The sequence below is a fragment of the Salvelinus fontinalis genome, chromosome 20 (assembly GCF_029448725.1).
Source record: "Salvelinus fontinalis isolate EN_2023a chromosome 20, ASM2944872v1, whole genome shotgun sequence".
NCBI classification, from domain to species: Eukaryota; Metazoa; Chordata; class Actinopteri; order Salmoniformes; family Salmonidae; genus Salvelinus; species Salvelinus fontinalis.
Window position 1 is genome coordinate 23,074,825 of NC_074684.1, and position 24,375 is coordinate 23,099,199.

The following is a 24,375-nucleotide window of genomic DNA, read 5'->3' on the forward strand; positions in this document are numbered from 1 at the left end:
GGGTAAATCCACTGTAATCACTATTTCTTATCATGCGGTTTTCTGTCCACTCTGCACTTTTGAAGAGCCATAGGACAGAAGTCAGAGAAACAACCAATCAATGTTCATAGATGGACAGAGGCATCAGCCATCAGCAAATGTGATCTATAGAGATGGAAGAGGCTTCATTCATTCATCAGTGATTGCATCATCATTATTCTAAAAGACCATGGGCACGTTCCTTTGCCCAGGGGTTGCTGACGCATGCCTGATCTTACAACGCCTGGATAGGTATTTTAAGTATCAGCTAACCACATATGCAATAGTGGAAAAAGTACCCAATTTTCATACTTGCGTAAAAGTAAATGTACCTTAATAGAAAATGACTCAAGTAAAAGTGAAAGTCACCCAGTAAAATACTACTTGAGTAAAAGTTTTCTTGTTTTAAAAATACTTAAGTATCAAAAGTAAATGTAATTGCTAAAATATGCTTAAGTATCAAAAATAAAAGTATAACTCATTTTAAATTCTTTATATTAAGCAAACCAGAGGACACAATTTTCTTGTTTTTTATTTATTTACGGATAGCAAGGGGAACACTCCAACACTCAGACATCATTTACAAACAAAGATTTGCCAGATTAGCGGCAGTAGGGATGACCAGAGATGTTCTCTTGAAAAGTGCATCGTGAATTGGACCATTTTCCTCTCCTGCTAAGCATTCAAAATGTAACGAGTACGTTTGGGTGTCAGGGAAAAAGTATGGAGTAAAATTTTAGCAACCAGGAAATGATGAAGCGCTCTCTGCATAGTGCATCTTTAAGTACTTTACATCACTGATCATATGTTATAGCAATCTGTCAGTCAATGACACAGTCGATGACAAGGCAGGCAACCATTGGTTGATGCATGCAACGTCAGAGCAGGGGAAGGCGACCATTGTCTATACCTGGCCTGCCATTGTCGACCCTGCCCCGAACTCGGTCACTGTCACTAGCCGGCTACCACCCGGTTACTCAACCCTGCACATTAGAGGCCGCTGCCCTATGTATATAGACATGGAATCACTGGTCGCTTTAATAATGGAACACTGGTCACTGTAATAATGTTTACATACTGTTTTACATATGTATATACTGTATTCTACTATATTTTAGTCAATGCCACTCAGACATTGCTCGTCCTAATATTTACAGTATATATTTCTTAATTTAAAAAAATGTACTTTGAGATTTTTGTGTATTGTTGTGAATTGTTAGATACTACTGCACTGTTGGAGCTAGGAACACAAGCATTTCGCTACACCCGCAATAACATCTGCTAAATATGTGTATGTGACCAATACAATTTGATTTGATTAGATTTTTACTCCCCCGTGTGATTCCCGTTTGTTAATGCTTGTCTATGATACTTTGCAATGTTTTCCAAGGTCAGCTAACAGTAGGCTAGGCTAAGATAAATGTGAGGGTAGACACTGTTGTCTCTAGGATAAACTGAGCCAAACTGTCCTGCATGTGGGCTTGGGGTTCCCAGAGTGAACTGACTGTGCTGCTGTTAAATGTATGTGCAACATATACAGACATATACTTGTGGATGATGTGCTGCCTGGCACTGAAAGATGGAGCTAGAACATTTAGTTAAATGGGAAACACTCTGTTATGTTAGGCAAATCAAGTGTAGATTGATAACATTGTTGATTAACCATAGAACACATATCACTTTATTTATTCAGTGATGCAATATACACAAAGTTGTCCAAACAACTTTTAAAAAGCCTGTGGGAAGGATCAGCTTCAAGAGCAAAACTAGATGTTTGTTCATTCAACTGTGTTGGTTGAAACGTGGCTAATGCACCCTGTTGTCAAAACAGACAGTTAGACATCTGGCTGTGTTACGAGTTAATGAGTCCCCTGGTTGGGAAGGTGTGAACATCATGACTGGTGAGGGCCAGAGGTAGAGTTTACCATTGGAAAAACTGCACACAGGGACTGACCTAATGAGTGGCCTCAAGTTAACATTCTCTAATTTGCCACTTTCTATTGCATCACACCATTACATATGTCTTTGAATAACAAACACATATTTGGGGGTACTAACTTGACATATGGAAATTGTTTTAAGATGGTCATACCATGGATCATTTAGATACTTGATTTTGAATATTAGGTTTTGAATTTTATTAAAAAAAATATATATAAAAAAGGATTTGATAAAGTATTGAATTTGATCTTTACTGCTATAGCCCATAGAAACACATTCAATAACACTATCAAAAATGGCAAAAAAGACAGTCAAAAACAAATTAATAAAGAATAAGGTTTTGAAGTATCTGTCCTATATCTAGGAGATATAAGAAAGCTCAGGATATATTTTAGTTTTTTGGACACATATTTAACCCTTTATTTTAGTTCACACAAAACTACCTCCATACTTCCATTCATTTGTATGGGTTACCTTCAGTCAAGTCCCGTGACACTTGTGGGGGTCTTAGAGCAAAACGGAGGACAGAATCGTGTTCCTGAGAGTCTCCCCTTCTCACAAAAACACTACATACATTTTCGTGAGAAGACCGATTTTCGGGATGTCTCATGGTCTGACAAACACGGCTGTAGAACCTTCCAGAAGGACAGCTGTCTCTGCAGCACTCCACCAATCAGGCCTTTATGGTACAGTAGAGTGGCCAGACATAAGCCACTATCCAATAATAGGCACATGACTGCCCGCTTGGAGTTTGCCAAAAGTCACCTTAAGATTCTCAGACCATGAGAAACAAGATTGTCTGGTCTGATGGAACCAAGATGGAACTCTTTGGCCTGAATGCCAAGCGTCACGTCTAGAGGAAAACTGACACCATCCCTATGGTGAAGCATCCCTATGGTGAAGCACGACATTGGCGATGTCATTTACAAAATAGCCTCCAACACTCTACTCAGCAAACTGGATTTAGGCTATCACAGTGCCATCCGTTTTGTCACCCAAGCCCCATATACCACCCACCACTGCGACCTGTATGCTCTCGTCGGCTGGCCCTCGTTACATATTCGTCGCCAAACCCACTGGCTCCAGGTCATCTATAACTCTTTGCTAGGTATAGCTCCGCCTTATCTCAGCTCACTGGTCACCATAGCAACACCCACCCGTAGCACGCGCTCCAGCAGGTATATCTCACTGGTCATCCCCAAAGCCAACACCCCCTTTGGCCGACTTTCCTTCCAGTTCTCTGCTGCCAATGACTGGAACGAATTGCAAAAATCGCTGAAGATGGAGACATATCTCCCTCACTAACTTTAAGCATCAGCAGTTTACCAATCGCTGCAGCTGTACACAGCCCATCTGTAAATAGCCCATCCAACGACCTACCTCATCCCCATATTGTTTTTATTTACTTTTTTTGTTCTTTTGCACACCAGTATTTCTACTTGCACATCATTATCTGCACATTTAACACTCCAGTGTTAATTTGCTAAATTGTAATTACTTCGCTACTATGGCCTATTTATTGCCTTACCACCTTACTACATTTGCACACACTGTATATAGATTTTTCTATTGTGTTATTGACTGTACTTTTGTTTATCCCACGTGTAACTCTGTTTTGTTGTTTTTTGTCGCACTGCTTTGCTTTATCTTGGCCATGTATCTTGTAAATGAGAACTTGTTCTCAACTGGCCTACCTGGTTAAATAAAGGTGAAATCAAAAAATGTATTTAAAAAATGGTGTTGGCAGCATCATGCTGTGGGGATGTTTTTCAGCGTCCGGGACTGGGAGACTAGTCAGGATCGAGGGAAATATGAACAGAGCAAAGTACAGAGAGATCCTTGATGAAAACCTGCTCCAGAGTGCTCAGGACCTCGGACTGGGGCGAAGGTTCACCTTCCAATAGGACAATAACCCTAAGCACACAGCCAAGACAATGCAGAAGGGACTTTGGGACAAGTCTCTGAATGTCCTTGAGTGGCCCAGCCATAGTCCGGACATGAATCCAATTGAACATCTCTAGAGGGACCTGAAAATAGCTAAGCAGCGATACTCCCCATCCAACCTGACAGAGCTTGAGAGGATCTGCAGAGAAGAATGGGAGAAACTCCCCAAATACAAGTGTGCCAATCTTGTAGCATCATACCCAAGAAGACTCGAGGCTGTAATCGCTGCCAAAGGTGCGTCAACAAAGTACTGAGTAAAGGGTCTGAATACTTGTGCAAATATAATATTTAGTTTGTTTTATAAATTAGCAAACATTTCTTAAACCAGTTTTTGCTTTGTGTTTATGGGTTATTGTGTGTAGATTGACAAGGGACAATCTACACAAAACAATATAACAATATATATTTTAGAATAAAAATGAATAATGAAATTAGGAAAAAGTCAAGGGGTCTGAACACTTTCTAAATGCACTGTACCTAGTTAAACAATACACAAGGTACATTACACACATTTATCTAACCAACAGTATAACCTTTGCCACAAAAAATAACCTACAAAAAAACGTTGTGTCCATGATGAGTGTTTCTTCTTTAGATTTTGAGTCATCTGATAAAATTCCTAGTAACTCGAAAGGGATGAGCAATGATGTTCTGTGTATTCTGTGTAATCTACTACCACATCAGTAAATATAAATTGTTCAGGCTCAAGGTGCATTTGGATCACCCATATTTGAAAGTAAACTAACTGATTGGATGGCCTTGTGGCAAATGAAATTGGCAATCATATCATATGACATAATCTCTCTGATCATTGACCTTATCATGTCTGTAAAAGAGCAGGCTCTCTCCAGTCCCCATAGAGAACAATGCAGTGTTGTGATTTACTGTAGGGTCCACAGAAGAGTTCTGCTGGTATTATTGATAAAATTGCTTACTTTACACAGGGAAGAACTAATTACTTCACATACAAACTTTAAAATTGGAATTATACTTTTCAAAGTTTGATCATCCTCAGTGGTGCTGAGTTGAGTGGTTATATCACCACCTGCATGGCTGAGAGGTGGGGTATGAAACACCATAAAAATAAATCATACTTGTGTGCTGAATTGAAAAAATCTGCATATTGATGAGTTGAATTGAAAAATGTACTTCACCATCTTTTGTAATGGCAAAACACATCCCCTTGGGTATTTCTGAAAATATTTTCCATGAATAAGCAACAATAAAGTACATTTTAATAAATTTTATGAAGTAACACTCTACTGTGTGGAAGTTTTAAAATGAACATGTCGTCTGACCGTAGCACCGCCTGGAGTTTGATACACGGCATTGGCACTTCGATTGGAACCAGTGCTATGTTCAAATGAAATGAAAGTAGATATCTTTGGCCACGCACACAAGTGATGGGTTTGGCCTTGAAAAATAGAAGCATATGTAGAAAAGTATCTCATACCTACTGTAAAATATGGTGGTGATAAAAAAAAGTGTTTTATTTAACTAGGCAGTTAAGTCAGTTAAGAGCAAATTCTTATTTACAATGACAGCCTACCCTGGCCAAAACCTAACGACACTGAGCCAATTGTGCGCCGCCCAATCACGGCCAGTTGTGATACAGCCTGGAATCGAACCAGGGTCTGTAGTGATGCCTCTAGCACTGAGATGCAGAGCCTTAGACCGCTGCGCCACTCAGGAGCCACACTTCTGAGTCTTTGAGGTTATTGAGCTATTTTGCTTCTGCTGGTCCTAAGGCCCTTGTCAAGGTCAACGGAATAATGAACTTTATTAAGTACAACGACATTTTAGCCAAAAACCTGGTTGCCTCTGCCAGGAGATTGACACTTGGCCGCAAGTGGATCTTCCAGCAAGACAATAACTCTAAATACTAAAATCCACAAAGAAATTGTTTATTGACATGGCCATCTCAGTATCCGGACTTGAATTGAAGGGAGCAGTCCATAAGCACAGACAAAGGATATCAAAGGATATGGAAATATTCTGTATTAAGGAATCATCTAAGATTCTACCCAACACATTCTCTAATCTCATAAAACATTTTAGAAAAAGGCTTTGCGATGTTATCCTCGCAAGGTGAGATATTGAAAGGTATTGAAAACAGGGGTGTCAATAATTTTGTGGGGTCTGAAACAGGGGTGTCAAGTAAATACAGAGGGATTCGAAATGATTGACACCCTTGATAAAGATTAGCAGAAATTACTGTATAAAATAAATAATTAAAATACTGAGCTACAGTATGCTCCAAAAAATGGGAAATAGTTTTATTTTATACTACTACAATTGCTCAGAGAAAGAGATTTAGTTTAACAAGTAATACTTTTTTTGAAAAAAATGTAGGGGTCCAAATTATTGACACCCCTTAAGATGCTTATGAGTGAGTGAGAATGTTACAGAGGGTCAAAGATCATACCCCACCAAGACATTCTAACCTCCCCTGTTATTGGTACGGGTGAGAGGTTAGCATGTCTTGGGGGGGGTATGATCTTTGACCCTCTGTACCATTCTCACTCATCACTATTCACAATTAATTCAAGATGATCTGTAATCATGGTAGCATCTACATTAATGTAGTAGTGTTTCGAAATGTATTATATTATTTTGTACAATAAAAGTGACTCCAAAATGACACAATACATTATTTACCATTATTTTCTATTGGGCACAAAATAATCTGAAACACAACTGGAGTCACAAGCTTGATGTAGTCATTGTGTGCTAGGAAGATGGGACCATATACTTAACTTTTGACTACTTTATTCATAAGAATCTTTACAGGTGTCAATAATTATGGCCCCAACCTTTTTGAGAAAAACTAATATTACTTGATAAACAAAATCGCTTTCTCTGAGCAATTGTTTTAGTATAAAATAATGTAATTTCACAAATTTTTGAAAGTATTCACACCCCTTGACTTTTACCACATTTTGTTGTTACAAAGTGGGATTAATATCGATTTAATTGTCCCAAATAAACAAGTCAATACATGTTAGAATCACCTTTGTGAGTCTTTCTGGGTAAGTCTCTAAGACCTTTACACACCTGGATTGTGCAACATTTGCCAGTTATTATTTTCAAAATTCTTCAAGCTCTGTCAAATTGGTTAAACTCTGTAACTGTTTTAAAGTCACCATTGACCTCATGGTGAAATTCCTGAGCAGTTGCCTTCCTCTCCGTCAACTGAGTTAGGAAGGACGCCTGTACAATATATTTGTGTGACTGGGTGTATTGATGCACCATGCAAACTGTAATTAATAACTTCAACATGCTCAAAGGGAAATTCAATGTCTGCTTTTTTTTTACCCATACACCAATAGGTGCCCTTCTTTGTGAGGCATTGTAAAACCTCCCTCTTTCCGGGGTTCACCCACAAACAGGATCAAACATGGCCTGCTGAGGAGTGACAGACTCCATCCTAGCTGGAGGGGTGCTCTCATCTTATCTGTCAACATAGACAGGGCTCTAACTCCTCTAGCTCCACAATAAGATAGGGTGCAGGCCAGGCAGCAGGCTGTTAGACAGCTTGCCAGCTTAATGGAGTCTGCCCCCAGCACAGACAGTGTAGTCAGCTCAGTCTTCCCCATTGAGACCGTGTCTGTGCATCGATCAGGATTGGGGCAAAACTAAACATGGCGATGTTCGCCTTAGCAATTTCACTGGAATAAAGACCTCCTCCATTCCTCCCATTTTTGAAAGATATTGTGCTAACACCTCACATCCAAAAACAAAACTCCTTAAAACCTCTCTGGGATATGTGGAACGCTAGCATCCCACCTGGCCAACATCCAGTGAAAATGCAGAGCGCCAAATTCAAATAAATTACTATAAAAATTAAACTTTCATGAAATCACACATTCAATATACCAAATTAAAGCTACACTTGTTGTGAATCCAGCCAACGTGTCAGATTTCAAAAATGCTTTACGGCGGAAGCAAACAATGCTATTATCTGAGGATAGCACCCCAGCAAACAATCACAGACCATCATATTTCAACCCTCCCGATGCGACGCAAAACGCAGAAATAAAGATATAATTCATGCCTTACCTTTGACGAGCTTCTTCTGTTGGCACTCCAATATGTCCCATAAACATCACAAATGGTCCTTTTGTTTGATTAATTCCGTCGATATATATCCAAAATGTCCATTTATTTGGCGCGTTTGATCCAGAAAAACACTGGTTCCAACTTGTACAACGTGACTATAATATATCTCAAAAGTTACCTGTAAGCTTTGTCCAAACATTTCAAACTACTTTTGCATTACAACTTTAGGTATTTTTTAACGTAAATAATCAATAAAATTGAAGACGGGATGATCTGTGTTCAATACCGGAGGAAAACAATGTGTAGCATGCTTTCTGGTCACGCGCCTCTAACAAACAGTACACTTCACTCGACCCTCGTTCTGAACAGGGCTACTTCTTTCTTTCTCAAAGGAAAAACCTCAACCAATTTCTAAAGACTGTTGACATCCAGTGGAAGCGATAGGAACTGCAGGAAGGTCCCTTAGAAATCTGGATTCCCAATGAAAACTCATTGAAAAGAGAGTGACCTCAAAAAAATAATTCTGAATGGTTTGTCCTCGGGGTTTTGCCTGCCAAATAAGTTCTGTTATAGTCACAGACATGATTCAAACAGTTTTAGAAACTCCAGAGTGTTTTCTATCAAATACTAATAATAATATGCATATATTTGCATCTGGGACTGAGTAGGAGGCAGTTTACTCTGGGCACGCTTTTCATCCAAATGTGAAAATGCTGCCCCCTTTCCATAAGAAGCTTTAGATCCCTCACTTCCAAGGCAGCCATAGTCAATTAACTAATCACTGATCATAACCTTGATGTGATTGGCCTGACTGAAACATGGCTTAAGCCTGATTAATTTACGGCATTAAATGAGGCCTCTCCTCCTGGTTACACTACAGACCATATCCCTCACTCATCCCGCAAAGGTGGAGGTGTTGCTAACATTCATGACAAAAAATGTAAAAAAAATAAATCACTTCTTGCCGCACGGATCCCTTTTATGGATCTTTATTTACAAAAATAATACTAAAAATATTTATAATCATGGAATCACAAGTGAAAAATACCAAAACACAGCTTAGCTTGTTGTTAATCCACCTATCGTGTCAGATTTTGAATATATGCTTTACAGCGAAAGCAATCCAAGCAGTGTATCAATCACTGCTAGAACAGCTAGCCTTAAATTAGCTTGGTCACGAAAGTCAGAAAAGCAATAAAATGAATCGCTTACCTTTGATAATCTTCGGATGTTTGTACTCACGAGACTCCCAGTTACACAATAAATGTTATTTTTGTTCGATAAAGATTAGTTTTATAACCAAAAAACGCCATTTGGTTTGCGCCTTATGTTCAGAAAATCACAGGCTCGTTCCGGTCCTGAAAGGCAGACGAAAATTCCAAAAAGTATCAAATTCAAAAATAATACAAAAAATATTTATAATCATGAAATCACAAGTGAAATATACCAAAACACAGCTTAGCTTGTTGTTAATCCACCTATCGTGTCAGATTTTGAAAATATGCTTTACAGCGAAAGCAATCCAAGCGTTTGTGAGTTTATCAATCACTAGACAAAGAACAAAAGAACAGCTAGAACAGCTAGCCTTAAATTAGCTTGGTCACGAAAGTCAGAAAAGCAATAAAATGAATTGCTTACCTTTGATAATCTTCGGATGTTTGTACTCACGAGACTCCCAGTTACACAATAAATGTTATTTTTGTTCGATAAAGATTAGTTTTATAACCAAAAACCGCCATTTGGTTTGCGCGTTATGTTCAGAAAACCACAAGCTCGTTCCGGTCCTGAAGGGCAGACGAAAATTCCCCAAATTATCCGTAATGTTCGCAGAAACATGTCAAAGGTTTTTATAATCAATCCTCAGGTTGTTTTTAACATACATAATCGATCATATTTCAACCGGACGGTAAACTGTTCAATACTACAGAGAAAGAAAATGTCGAGCCACATCTCTCCTGCGCAGGAACTAATCAAAGGACACCTGACGCGTTATGATAAATCTCTCTCATTTTTCAAAATAAAAGCCTGAAACTATGTCTAAAGCCTGGTCACAGCCTGAGGAAGCCATTGGAAAGGGAATCTGGTTGATACGCCTTTAAATGGAGGAGGGGCAAGCTATGGAACAGGGATTTAAAAAAAAGCAAAATAAGTTATGTTATACTCACAGACAATATTTTGACAGTTTTGGAAACATTTGAGTATTTTCTATCCTAATCTGTCAATTCTATGCATATTCTAATATCTGAGCCTGAGAAATCGTCCGTTTACCTTGGGAACGTTATTTTTCCAAACATAAACATTCTGCCTATAGCTTCTGTTTACAGGCCTCCTGGGCCATATACAGCGTTCCTCACTGAGTTCCCTGAATTCCTATCGGACCTTGTAGTCATGGCAGATAATATTAACATTTTTGGTGACTTTAATATTCACATGGAAAAGTCCACAGACCTACTCCAAAACGATTTCGGAGCCATCATCAACTCAGTTGATTTTGTCCAACATGTCTCGGGACTTACTCATTGCCACAGTAATACCCTGGATCTAGTTTTGTCCTGTGTAAAAAAATATTGTGAATCTAACTGTTTTTCCTCATAATCCTGGACTATCGGACCACCATTTTATTACGTTTGCAATCGCAACAAATAGTCTGCTCAGACCCCAAGGATCAGCAAAAGCACCAAAGGACGTCGGAGTAAAAAAATTGGTTAACCACCTAACTGAGGATCTTAATTTAAGCTTGCGTAATACCCTAGATGCAGTCGCACCCCTAAAAACATTTGTCACAAGAAATTTGCTCCCTGGTATACAGAAAACACAGAGCCCTGAAGCAAGATTCCAGAAAATTGGAACGGAAATGGTGCTCCACCAAACTGGAAGTCTTCTTTGGAAAGCTTGGAAAGACAGTATTGTGCAATATCAAAGAGCCCTCACTGCTGCTCAATCATCCTATTTTTCCAACCTAATTGAGGAGAATAAGAACAATACAAAATTTATTTTTTATACTGTCGCAAAGCTAACTAAAAAGCAGCATTCAACAAGAGAGGATAGCTTTCACTTCAGCAGTGATAAATTCATGAACTTCTTTGATGAAAAGATCATGATCATTTGAAAGCAAATTACGGACATACTTTGAATCTGAATATTTCTCCAAAGCTCAGTTGTCCTTAGTCTGCACAGAACGGCAAGGACCTAGGATCAATGGAGACACTCAAGTTTTTTAATCCTGTATCTCTTGACACATTCATGAAAATAGTCATTGCCTCTAAACTGTCAAGCTGCATACTGGACCCTATTCCAACTAAACTACTGAAAGAGCTACTTCTTGTGCTTGGCCCTCCTTTGTTGAACATAATAAAGGTCTCACTATCCACCGTATGTGTACCAAACACACTAAAAGTGGCAGTAATAAAGCCTCTTTAAAAAGCCAAACCTTGACCCGGAAAATATAAAAAACTATCTGCTTATATCGAATCCCCCATTTTTTTTAAATGGGGGATTCACTGCCTTCCTGAATACAAATAATGTATACGAAATGCTTCAGTCTGGATTTAGACCAAGGCTCTGCATCTGTCCTCGTGCTCCTAGACCTTAGCGCTGCTTTTGACACCGTCGATGACCACATTCTTTTGGAGAGATTACAAACCTTAATTGGTCTACATGGAAAAGTTCTTTCCTGGTTTAGATATTATCTGTCTGAAAGATATCAATTTGTCTCTGTGGATGGTTTGTCCTCTGTGTTTCAGACATAAGGAAGTGGATGGAGGCAACTGTTTTACTTTTAAACTCGTACAAAACAGAGATGCTAGTTGTAGGTCCCAAGAAACAATGAGATATGCTGTTGAATCTGTAAATGAATCTTGATGGTTGTACAGTCGCCTCAAATAAAACTATGAAGGACCTCTGCATTACTCTGGACCCTGATCTCTCTTCTGACGAAAATATCAAGAATATTTCAAGGACAGCATTTTTCCATCTTTGTAACTGCAGAAATCTGAAACTTGTTGTCCAAAAATAATGCAGAAAAGGCTTTTGTCACTTCTAGATTAGGCTACTGCAATGCTCTACTCTCCGGCTACCCGGATTAAGCACTAAATAAACTTCAGTTAGTGCTAAACATGGCTGCTAGAATCCTGACTAGAACAAAAACAATTATCATATTACTCCAGTGCTAGCCTCTCTGCATTGGCTTCCTGTTAAGGCTAGGGCTGATTAAGGATTTACTGAGTGCCACAGACTCGGTCATGACCTTTAAGTCTTTATTGAAGACTCATCTCTTCAGTAGGTCCTATGATTGAGTGTAGTCTGGCCCAGGAGTGTGAAGGTGAACTGAAAGGCACTGGAGCAACGAACCACCCTTGCTGTCTCTGCCTGGCCCGGTTCCCCTCTTTAAACTGTGATTCTCTGCCCTAACCCTATTACAGGGGCTGAGTCACTGGCCTACTGGTGCTCTTCCATGCTGTCCCTAGGAGGGGTGCGTCACTTGAGTGGGTTGAGTCACTGACGTGGTCTGCCTTTCTGGGTTGGCGCCTCCCCTTGGGTTGTGCCGTGGCGGAGATCTTTGTGGGCTATACTCGGCCTTGTCTCAGGATGGTAAGTTGGTGGTTGAAGATATCCCTCTAGTGGTGTGGGGGCTGTGCTTTGGCAAAGTGGGTGGGGTTATATCCTGCCTGTTTGTCCCTGTCCGGGGGTATAATCGGATGGGGCCACAGTGTCTCCTGACCCCTCCTGTCTCAGCCTCCAGTATTTATGCTGCAGTAGTTTATGTGTCGGGGGGCTAGGGTTAGTCGGTTATATCTGGAGTATTTCTCCTGTCTTATCCGGTGTCCTGTGTGAATTTAAGTATGCTCTCTCTAATTCTCTCTTTCTATCTTTCTTTCTCTCTCTCGGAGGACCTGAGCCCTAGGACCATGCCTCAGGACTACCTGGCATGATGACTCTTTGCTGTCCCCAGTCCACCTGGCCGTGATGACCTGTCGCACCCTCAACAACCACTGTGATTACTATTATTTGACCATGCTGGTCATTTATGAACATTTGAACATCTTGGCCATGTTCTGTTATAATCTCCACCCGACACAGCTAGAAGATGACTGGCCACCCCTCATAGCCTGGTTCCTCTCTAGGTTTCTTCCCAGGTTTTGGCCTTTCTAGGGAGTTTTTCCTAGCCACCATGCTTTTACACCTGCATTCCTTGCTGTTTGGGGTTTTAGGGTGGGTTTCTGTACAGCACTTTGAGATATCAGCTGATGTTAAAAGGGCTATATAAATACATCTGATTTGATTTGATTTGATGGCATATCGCTGCAGAATGCTGTGGCAGCCATGCTGATTACGTGTGCCTTGAATTCTAAATAAATCACTGACAATGTCACCAACAAAGCACCCACACACCATCACACCTCATTCTCCATGCTTCACGGTGGGAACCACACATGCGGAGATCATCCATTCACCTACTCTGTGTCTCATAAAGACACAGCGTTCAGAACCAAAAATCACAAATTTGGACTCATCAGACCAAAGGATAGATTTCCACCGGTCTAATGTCCATTGCTCATGTTTCTTGGCCCAAGCAAGTCTCCTCTTCATATTGGTGTCCTTTAGTGGTGGTTTCTTTGCAGCAATTCGACCATGAAGGCCTGATTCACACAGTCTCCTCTGAACAGTTGATGTTGAGATGTGTCTGTTACTTGACCTCTATGAAGCATTTATTTGGACTGCAATTTCTGAGGCTGCTAACTTTAATGAACGTATCCTCTGCAGCAGAGGTAACTCTTGGTCTTCCTTTCCTGTGGCGGTCCTCATGAGAGCCAATTTCATCATAGCGCTTGATGGTTTTTACGACTGCATTTGACAAAAATGTCAAAGTTCTTGAAATGTTCCGGATTGACTGACCTTCATGTCTTAAAGTAATGATGGACTGTTATTTCTCTTTGCTAATTTGAGCTGTTCTTGCCATAATATCTACTTGGTCTTTTACCAAATAGAGCTATCTTCTGTATACCACCCCTACCTTGTCACAACACAACTGATTGGCTAAAGCGCATTAAGAAAGAAAAAAAATCCACAGATTAACTTTTAACAAGGCACACCTGTTAATTGAAATGCATTCCAGCTGACTACCTCATGAAGCTGGTTGAGAGAATGCCAAGAGTGTGCAAAGCTGTCATCAAGGCAATGGTGGCTACTTTGAAGAATCTCAATTATAAAATATTTTTTCATTTGTTTAACACTTCTTTCATTACTACATGATTTCATATGTGTTATTTCATAGTTCTGATGTCTTCACTATTATTCTACAATGTAGAAAATAGTAAAAATAAAGAAAAACCCTTGAATGAGTAGGTGTGTCCAAACTTTTGACTGTTACTGTATGTACATACATACAATTTGTTATGCAACTCAAGCAGCATAAATTATGTTATCTATGGTGGAACGATGTTTTAATTTACGAGATATTATTTAAATTATTTAAAGATTATTTAAATATTATTTGTGTTGATAATGTGTTATGTTTTCTGTGATATTTTGACTATTTTTGCAGATCGTACTTTATACTTCGCATGATATATTGCTTAATTTTCCTCTGTCTCATAACAACTGACCAACAGCATGCATACAATACACATATTAATCTGGGTCTGTGAAAATGGCCCATAATGTAGGCTAGAATGCAATGATTATGCTTTCTACTTCACAAATGAGTCATATATTCTATTTATGTATTTATTTCTCTATTTCTCTATTTATTAATACATTTTATCCTTTTTGGTTCATGTATCTACATTCTGATTTGCATCTGTATCTGAGATGCAAGCAGGGTGTGTAGCACGTTTGAACAGTTTTTCGTATCTCAGATGTTTGATATTCCTGTTTGTTTTCCCATATTTAAAGGGATACTTCATGATTTTGGCAATGAGGCCCTATATCTACTTCCCCAGAATGGTAGAGTTAGAAACATTTCTTAATGGCCCAATACAGCCATTTTTATCTCTGTTTTGATGGGATTGAGTTTTGGCCTGCCTGGTGACATCTCCAAATGAGTTAATAGTTAATAATTAGTTATTAGTTAACCAATACGAGAGTTCCAAACCTCTCTGCCAATAACAGCTAGCCTTCAGTTTTCCCCTCCCCACTCAGACCACTCCCAGACAGTCCTAGCAAAAATCTTGATTGAGAAAATGCTCTGCGGTAAGAAGTTCTTTTTGACCATTTTAATTTAAATCAATCACAGTAAGGTACATCATTGTTACCCAGAAATTATTTGATATTGAGCTAAAAATGGCTGCATTGAACCTTTTAGTGTCACTCCACAATGATATAATAGTTAACAATAAAAAGAAACAACAACACTCAAATATAGTTTTGAGACACTAAAAACAGTCAATAGTCATAGTACAGTATTTCCCTTGGCGTCATCTATAATGCATTACATCATCTATATGGTATCACAAAGTCCATAAATCTGTAATGGTATGAATATCACCTTAATGCACACATGTTTTCACAATGTCATTTATAAACAACATAATTCCTGCTGCTTGAGCTGCGAAACAATGAATCAGAACCTGGAATATTATTTAATTATTTGGTACACAAAGCTAAGTCACACATGTTTTTTTAAACAACTGAAAACTTGTTACAGATGAACCAAAAACACAATAATGTATACTACAGTATATTAAAATGTAGCTACATTTACAGCATGCACATGCTCAATTATCCATCTGAAAAATCTTCATATTATTTTAAACAGATTATATTTGTTGAAGTAAAATCTGTGCTAATATCATATAGTAGGTTAAATTGATACTTTGGGATTTTGGCAATTAGGCACTTCAACTACTTCCAGAGTGAGATTAACTTGTGGATATCATTTTTATGTATCTGTGTCCAGTATGAATGAAATTAGAGGTAGTTTCGCGAGCCAATGCTAACTAGGGTTAGGGTTAGGGTTATGGTTATGGTTAGGCTAGACAAGAAGCTAGGGTTAGGGGTTCTGCTCAATTAAATTGAAGAGGGTCTACATTTCCACAGCCCTAGTGGCAGGGGGTCAGCTTTGTTGTTTTTTCAAATTCGACATTGCCTCTTTGTTGCATGCTCAGAATCTAATCAAAATGAGTATAAACTGCCAAACATGACATCACCACAATTGTTTATCAACACGTTCTGAGTGGCGAGACACCTGTGGGAATGGCATCATCATTAAAGGTGAAGTCAGATTATAGGTGCTAACAGGGCCCTCTGGTACGTGCATTTGTCCCCCTTTTTACCAGACTCATTACTTTGATAGAAGACTCATCTGAAAGCCGTGGCATAAAGTGGTTGCCATGACACAGGTCATAGAGGTCACATACTACCTCTGTTGTTCAATTGTAATTTGGTCATGGTCATGCAGTATAAAGTAAACTCATTTATTCTTGAAGAATTAGATGTGCTATCCTTGCTTACGCTTGATTGCCATCTTGGCAGATTATGACACACAATCCTGCATTGTTACAATGCTAATTGTTTATTACAACTGGGCCCATAATTGTTGAATATCTGTTGCCAACTGAATCATGTGGACTCATCAGACACAGTGAACAACATACAGTAGGAGTCTCCACAGAATAAAACCATGATTTCATTGGCTGTGGAGCAGACAGAATACTAAACAGTTCCAAAATGTTGTTGTGATCAATTTTGGGGCGTCTCTTTAACAGCATCCGTCTGTTTATATAATGCTCAGAGGAAAGTCTAGGTGCTCGTAGAGCCTGAGACTGAAGGAGGTCGTGCATGGTTTGCTGACTATGATTAGGTGAGATTAAACTTTTCATGTGAATGATCTATATTACACACCATCATTTCATAACCAATTGTTCAACAAGTCAACATGACTACAGTGTTTACTTGTCTCTTTGTTTCCCTCAGCTGAAAGGATCCTGACCAGAGCTCAAAATCAACCACCTTTCGTTCTGAGTCCTTCCCATGGACAAATACGGATTGAGGTATTGATTGCTGAGAACTAATGAAATACATGCACAATATTTGTAGATATTAAGGTGAGTATGGGTTTGAGGTTTTAGTCACACTACTTTTTTGTATTTTCAAAGGAACAAGAATAAGAAAGATGACATTCCAACACTATTTTCTTTCTTTGTGACCTTTCAAACAAGAACCACATATGACTATTTGATGCTTTCATAATTTTGCTTCATTAACTATTGGTGTGTGAAAATGTTGATGATACTAGTTACGTATGGAAGTAGTTGTTCAAGTTGCAGGATTACATTTACGTACTATAAATATATAGTATAAAGGTTTGATAAAAACTGTGTTTATTAAATGTGTAAATATTTCATGAAGATAATAATGGCTTACTATTTATATGGGAATGTGTTACCATAGCCATTTTTCCCTCAAGTGCATTGTCCTCATTTGTGTTATTTTTAGAAATAAACTGGATTCCGATGGGAAGCATTATCAGCAGGATGTCTTGTATTTTCAGAAGCCCAATAATCTACTCAGACAATGTTTTCGACTAGCAGTTCAGTGTTCCGTCTGTTACAGTAACACAATTCTTGCAAAACTTTCATTGAACGTAAGTCCAGTTAATTTTTGCAAACATAAATGTAGATGAAAACATGAAAAATGTTGAAAAACACATTTAAAGATGTGATCAAATTGTTCCTTGTCTCTAGGCCTAAAACACCAGGTGGAATGGACTTCTCAAATACTTCGAACCTCAACAGCACTGTGAAATCACAGACTCTTTTCTGCTACGAGTCTTTGAGTGGATCGTGTGTGAGGTTTGCTCGACCCCTGAGCATTCAGGTTCCGATGTTCACATCGATGGTGTTGGCCATACTGGTGACTGTTATTGGGAACCTTCTGGTCATCACCTCCATTGCACACTTCAAGCAGCTCCAAACCTCCGTAAACCAACTGCTCGTCTCCCTGGCTGTGTGTGACCTCCTTCTGGGAGTGTTTGTAATGCCGTGCAGTGCTGTGCGCTCTGTCCAGGGCTGTTGGTACCTAGGAGGGTTTCTGTGTAAGCTCCACACCAGCACTGATATTATGCTGAGCACATCCTCCATCTTCCATCTATCCTTCATCTCCATTGACCGTTACTTTGCTGTCTGCAGACCACTATCATACAGACTGATCATCACCAATAACACTGTATTGATCATGATCACCACCAGTTGGCTGGTCCCTGCCATTTTTGCTTATGGAATGATCTTCCCTGAGATCAATCTGAAAGGCAGGGAGGATTTCTATGAAACACATGTCAAGTGCATTGGAGGCTGTCAGGTGTTCTTTAGTCCAGTGGCAGCTGTAGTAGTATCCTCCTTCTGTTTTTACATCCCAGGCATGATCTTGATTTGTATATATTCCAAGATATATTGGGTTGCCAGGGCTCAGGCCAGGTCCATTAAAGATTTATCTCGTCAGTTTAAAGAGGCAGACTCTGGACGTAGAGAAAGACGAGGGGCAAATATTCTGGCAATAGTAGTTGGAGTGTTTCTAATCTGCTGGAGTCCCTTTTCCTTGTGCCTCATCATTGACCCTTTCATACAGTACTCTATCCCCCCGCTGTTGGGGGATACCCTGGTTTGGTTTGGATATTTGAACTCTGCTTTTAACCCTATTGTCTATGCTTTCTTTTACACTTGGTTCAGGAGGGCTTTGACAATCATCATCAGTGGTCACATCTTTCACAGAGGTTCTTGTAGATTTAGATTGTATTCTGAGTAAAGTTTCAGTTGACATTGTATGATGTGTGTTCAAATAAATATATGAATTATTGTGGGATGTAACATGTGACAGTTATGCAACTCAAAGTTATAAAGCTTGAGTGAAAATGTAACAAGCACTGCTTTTAACCTGTTTCAAATAAAGCTGTTTGCCTGAAATAAATGTTTCAATGCTTGTGATACTTGTGCCTGTCACCTTGTTGACTAGTGTTCTTTGTCTCCTCCTAGTGCCTATTGCTGGAACAGTAAGTCTGTGTTGTGTGGCTGAAATGAACTTCGAGCTCATGACATCATTATCTTTGTACACTATTATACTGTTGGTATACATTACTTGAACATACACATATAATATAAACAGATGTAAATCATGTAACCTATTATACCTGGCTGGTAGCTGGGAAAGGGGTGTGACCAAAATATGTCCAATACAGTATATAAACCCTGTCATTCTTCTAAGAAGACTGTGCTGGATTCAGCACCACTCACACACCTGCACCTGTGACTACAGTAGCAAGTGATCAGCTCTAACTTGAATGTCTTTTTGTTTTTGGCAATGGATATCTCATCTCATCAACATCTGGATCCAAAGATGTTCTGTTATCCAGAATCAAATGCCTCCTGCACCAGAGAAATCTTCAGTGAAGGAGTTCAAATTGCTTTATACTTTTTGTTTGTTTCAGGTATGCTGGTCACTATTCTAGGGAACGGTGTGGTCATTATCTCCATTGCTCACATAAAACAGCTCCACACGCCAACGAACATGCTTATAATGTCTTTGGCAGTTGCAGACCTGCTGCTTGGAGTGACTGTGATGCCTTTTAGTACAATGAGGGCTGTGGAGGGCTGCTGGTACTTTGGAGATGCTTTTTGTTTGCTGCATTCTAGTTTTGATATGTTCCTCACATCTGTTTCAATTTTCCACCTGGTATTCATAGCCATAGATCGATATGAGGCTGTGTGCAGTCCACTTCGCTATTCCACCAAGATTACAATACCAATTGCATGGCTCATGGTTTTTGCCAGTTGGGCAGTTGCTGCATTGTACTCCTATTGCCTACTATATTCAAAAGCAAATGTAAGAGGACTGGATGAATTCATTGCATCCATATACTGCCTGGGAAGTTGTAATCTTTTCCTTAATGCTCTGTGGGGCGCCCTAGACACATTGATAGCCTTTTTCTTTCCGTGCTCTGTAATGGTGGGTTTGTATACCAAAATATTTTTGGTGGCAAAAGAACATCTAAGGAAGATTGAAGACAGCCAAAATAATTCCAATGAGGGAGGTAGAGGTGTGGTGTCTAAACGGTCAGAGCGGAAAGCAGCTAAAACTTTAGGCATTGTGGTGGGTGTTTTCATCTTTTGCTGGTTGCCTTTCTTTGTTAATTCCATAGTTGATCCATACACAAACTTTAGCACACCACCTATTCTCTTTGAAGTGTTAATCTGGCTGGGTTACTTTAATTCTACTGCAAATCCAATCATCTATGCACTGTTTTATCCTTGGTTTCGAAAATGTCTTAATCTTATTGTCACATTGAAAATATTCAATAGAAATTCTTCCTATATAAATGTATTTGCTACTACATGATCTATTGTAAAGCTACATTAACATAATTCAAAACTGTGTGTGAACAGTATGCACTTAACTTTTAAAACATAAACAGTAATGTGGCCACATTGGTTAATGTGTTCAAGGAGGCAAATGAAGAGAAGCATTTGACAAAACCTCTTCTGCTCATTCTACTGCTGTCAAAACTTGCCAGGTCTTTTTCGTGTAACTGTGTTTAACTTATAAATCCTTTCTATCTCTTTTATTTACATTTTATTATATTTTGAATGTAGCACAGGCCTACCTTAGAATACATTTTCATAAAGAACACAAAATGTATCATTGGATTTTATTTGAACTCAATCATCTTTGATCTAATGGCTGCTGTTGAGCTAAACAGTTTTTGGTCTAATGGCTGATGTTGAACTAAACAGCAGGTACCCGGGTTTGAGCCCGTTTGAAATTGGATCTTTGCTGTAAAGCAGAGCATAGAGTGGATCATGTGACTGAAAAGCATGACATGCAGATCAGGAAGCAGAGTGCAATATTTGGGGAATTGGAAGTTTTCCTATAAATATGTTGCCTGTGTGGTTCTTTTGTTTCACAAGTATTGAGTACCCTGTCTTCAGTGATCTCATTCTACATCCCAGGAGTAGGGATGATTAGCATCTACCTAAAGATTTTCCTTATAGCACAGAGAAAGGCACACTCAATTCACGGTACAACCAATCAGAACTATGTAGGCAAATCACAGAGAAAGGCCACCAAAACACTTGGTATCATTATGGGGGTATTTCTATAATTCTGGACACCCTTTTATCTCCAACAGTCTCCAATGCATTGATCCCTTTATTCGTTACTTTACCCCACCAGTTTTGTCTGTAACATTTATAAGGATTGGATATTTGAATTGAACTATGAATCCCATGGTGTATGCATTATTTTACAGGTGGTTCAGGAAGGGGTATAGAATGATCATTTCTGGAAATATATTTCAAACCTATTGTTCAATAATACAATTGTTCAAATAAATATGTCCAAAACCGGTACTGACAAATAAGTGTGACAAATATTTGCCTTGCTGTTAGTCCTTTTTTAAACCATCAGCCACAGGGTTATAGGATTCAAAAGCAATTTAATAACATTTTATTTGAACATGGGGGAGACTGCAGTAGACCTATCCACAGCAAATCCAGCAATATTCACTAATGAGATACTGTAGCCTCTCCACTCCCATATCTAGTACATACATACATAAATACATTTGTATTCAGAAAGTATTCAGACCCCTCCACACTTTCTCCAAATGTTGTTACATTACAGTCTTATTCTACAATATATATTTTTTTATCCTCATCATCTACACACAATGCTCCATAATGACAAAGCGAAAACAAGTTTCAGAAATCTTTGCTAATTCATACAAAATAAAAAACATAAATAGCTTATTTACATTAGTATTCAGACCCTTTGCTATGAGACTTGAAATTGAGCTCATGTGCATCCTGTTTCCATTGATCATCATTGAGATGTTTCTACAGCTTGATTGGAGTCCACCTGTGGTACATTTAATTGATTGGACATGATTTGGAAAGGCACACACCTGTCTATATAAGGTCCCACAGTTGACAGTGGATGTCAGAGCAAAAACCAAGACATGAGGTCGAAGGAAAAGTCCGAAGAGCTCTGAGACAGGATTGTGTCAAGGCACAGACCTGGGGAAGGGTACCAAAACATTTCTGCAGCATTGAAGGTCCCCAAGAACACAATGGCCTCCATCATTCTTAAAGGGAGGAAGATTGGAACCACCAAGATTCTTCCTAGAGCTGAGCAATTGGGGGAGAAGTGCTTTGGTTCAGGAGGGCTTTAAGAATCATCATCAGTGGTCACATCTTTCACAGGGGTTCTTGTAGATTTACATTGTATTCTGAGTAAAGTTTCAGTTGACATTGTATGATGTGTGTTCAAATAAATATATGAATTATTGTGGGATGTAACATGTGACAGTTATGCAACTCAAAGTTATAAAGCTTGAGTGAAAATGTAACAAGCGCTGCTTTTAACCTGTTTCAAATAAAGCTGTTTGCCTGAAATAAATGTGTTTCAATGCTTGTGATACTTGTGCCTGTCACCTTGTTGACTAGTGTTCTTTGTCTCCTCCTAGTGCCTATTGCTGGAACAGTAAGTCTGTGTTGTGTGGCTGAAATGAACTTCGAGCTCATGACATCATTATCTTTGTACACTATTATACTGTTGGTATACATTACTTGAACATACACATATAATATAAACAGATGTAAATCATGTAACCTATTATAACTGGCTGGTAGCTGGGAAAGGGGTGTGACCAAAATATGTCCAATACAGTATATAAACCCTGTCATTCTTCTAAGAAGACTGTGCTGGATTCAGCACCACTCACACACCTGCACCTGTGACTACAGTAGCAAGTGATCAGCTCTAACTTGAATGTCTTTTTGTTTTTGGCAATGGATATCTCATCTCATCAACATCTGGATCCAAAGATGTTCTGTTATCCAGAATCAAATGCCTCCTGCACCAGAGAAATCTTCAGTGAAGGAGTTCAAATTGCTTTATACTTTTTGTTTGTTTCAGGTATGCTGGTCACTATTCTAGGGAACGGTGTGGTCATTATCTCCATTGCTCACATAAAACAGCTCCACACGCCAACGAACATGCTTATAATGTCTTTGGCAGTTGCAGACCTGCTGCTTGGAGTGACTGTGATGCCTTTTAGTACAATGAGGGCTGTGGAGGGCTGCTGGTACTTTGGAGATGCTTTTTGTTTGCTGCATTCTAGTTTTGATATGTTCCTCACATCTGTTTCAATTTTCCACCTGGTATTCATAGCCATAGATCGATATGAGGCTGTGTGCAGTCCACTTCGCTATTCCACCAAGATTACAATACCAATTGCATGGCTCATGGTTTTTGCCAGTTGGGCAGTTGCTGCATTGTACTCCTATTGCCTACTATATTCAAAAGCAAATGTAAGAGGACTGGATGAATTCATTGCATCCATATACTGCCTGGGAAGTTGTAATCTTTTCCTTAATGCTCTGTGGGGCGCCCTAGACACATTGATAGCCTTTTTCTTTCCGTGCTCTGTAATGGTGGGTTTGTATACCAAAATATTTTTGGTGGCAAAAGAACATCTAAGGAAGATTGAAGACAGCCAAAATAATTCCAATGAGGGAGGTAGAGGTGTGGTGTCTAAACGGTCAGAGCGGAAAGCAGCTAAAACTTTAGGCATTGTGGTGGGTGTTTTCATCTTTTGCTGGCTGCCTTTCTTTGTTAATTCCATAGTTGATCCATACACAAACTTTAGCACACCACCTATTCTCTTTGAAGTGTTAATCTGGCTGGGTTACTTTAATTCTACTGCAAATCCAATCATCTATGCACTGTTTTATCCTTGGTTTCGAAAATGTCTTAATCTTATTGTCACATTGAAAATATTCAATAGAAATTCTTCCTATATAAATGTATTTGCTACTACATGATCTATTGTAAAGCTACATTAACATAATTCAAAACTGTGTGTGAACAGTATGCACTTAACTTTTAAAACATAAACAGTAATGTGGCCACATTGGTTAATGTGTTCAAGGAGGCAAATGAAGAGAAGCATTTGACAAAACCTCTTCTGCTCATTCTACTGCTGTCAAAACTTGCCAGGTCTTTTTCGTGTAACTGTGTTTAACTTATAAATCCTTTCTATCTCTTTTATTTACATTTTATTATATTTTGAATGTAGCACAGGCCTACCTTAGAATACATTTTCATAAAGAACACAAAATGTATCATTGGATTTTATTTGAACTCAATCATCTTTGATCTAATGGCTGCTGTTGAGCTAAACAGTTTTTGGTCTAATGGCTGATGTTGAACTAAACAGCAGGTACCCGGGTTTGAGCCCGTTTGAAATTGGATCTTTGCTGTAAAGCAGAGCATAGAGTGGATCATGTGACTGAAAAGCATGACATGCAGATCAGGAAGCAGAGTGCAATATTTGGGGAATTGGAAGTTTTCCTATAAATATGTTGCCTGTGTGGTTCTTTTGTTTCACAAGTATTGAGTACCCTGTCTTCAGTGATCTCATTC

General features: G+C 38.9%; 3 protein-coding genes across 5 annotated transcripts; all 3 read left to right on the forward strand.

Annotated features, from left to right (window-relative positions):
• Positions 1-16,549: 16,549 nt before the first annotated feature.
• LOC129817933 (trace amine-associated receptor 1-like) lies at positions 16,550-18,831 on the forward strand. 3 transcript variants are annotated; one of them, XM_055873531.1, is made up of 4 exons: positions 16,749-16,762; positions 16,876-16,952; positions 17,453-17,545; positions 17,646-18,831. In XM_055873531.1, exon 4 carries the CDS (start codon positions 17,665-17,667, stop codon positions 18,700-18,702), a length of 1,038 nt encoding a protein of 345 aa, XP_055729506.1. In that variant the 5' UTR covers positions 16,749-16,762; positions 16,876-16,952; positions 17,453-17,545; positions 17,646-17,664; the 3' UTR covers positions 18,703-18,831. The 3 variants fall into 3 exon arrangements, with proteins under 3 accessions (XP_055729504.1, XP_055729506.1, XP_055729507.1); XM_055873529.1 differs by lacking the exon at positions 17,453-17,545 and having other exon boundaries at positions 16,550-16,762; XM_055873532.1 differs by lacking the exon at positions 16,749-16,762 and having other exon boundaries at positions 16,874-16,952; positions 17,398-17,545.
• Positions 18,832-19,186: 355 nt separating this feature from the next.
• On the forward strand, positions 19,187-20,549 carry LOC129817934 (trace amine-associated receptor 13c-like). Its single transcript, XM_055873533.1, has one exon. It carries the CDS (start codon positions 19,255-19,257, stop codon positions 20,287-20,289), a length of 1,035 nt encoding a protein of 344 aa, XP_055729508.1. The 5' UTR covers positions 19,187-19,254; the 3' UTR covers positions 20,290-20,549.
• Positions 20,550-22,671: 2,122 nt separating this feature from the next.
• Positions 22,672-24,034, forward strand: LOC129817935 (trace amine-associated receptor 13c-like). The gene has a single exon (XM_055873534.1). It carries the CDS (start codon positions 22,740-22,742, stop codon positions 23,772-23,774), a length of 1,035 nt encoding a protein of 344 aa, XP_055729509.1. The 5' UTR covers positions 22,672-22,739; the 3' UTR covers positions 23,775-24,034.
• The last annotated feature ends 341 nt before the right edge of the window (positions 24,035-24,375 follow it).

Excerpts from the sequence above, each read along its gene's own strand:
- LOC129817934 (XM_055873533.1), top strand. The coding sequence starts at position 19,255 with ATGGATATCTCATCTCATCAACATCTGGATCCAAAGATGTTCTGTTAT.
- LOC129817935 (XM_055873534.1), top strand. The coding sequence starts at position 22,740 with ATGGATATCTCATCTCATCAACATCTGGATCCAAAGATGTTCTGTTAT.
- LOC129817933 (XM_055873529.1), top strand. The coding sequence starts at position 16,933 with ATGGACAAATACGGATTGAG. Across the intron at positions 16,953-17,645 it reads ATGGACAAATACGGATTGAG|GCCTAAAACACCAGGTGGAA; the intron begins GTATTGATTGCT and ends CCTTGTCTCTAG.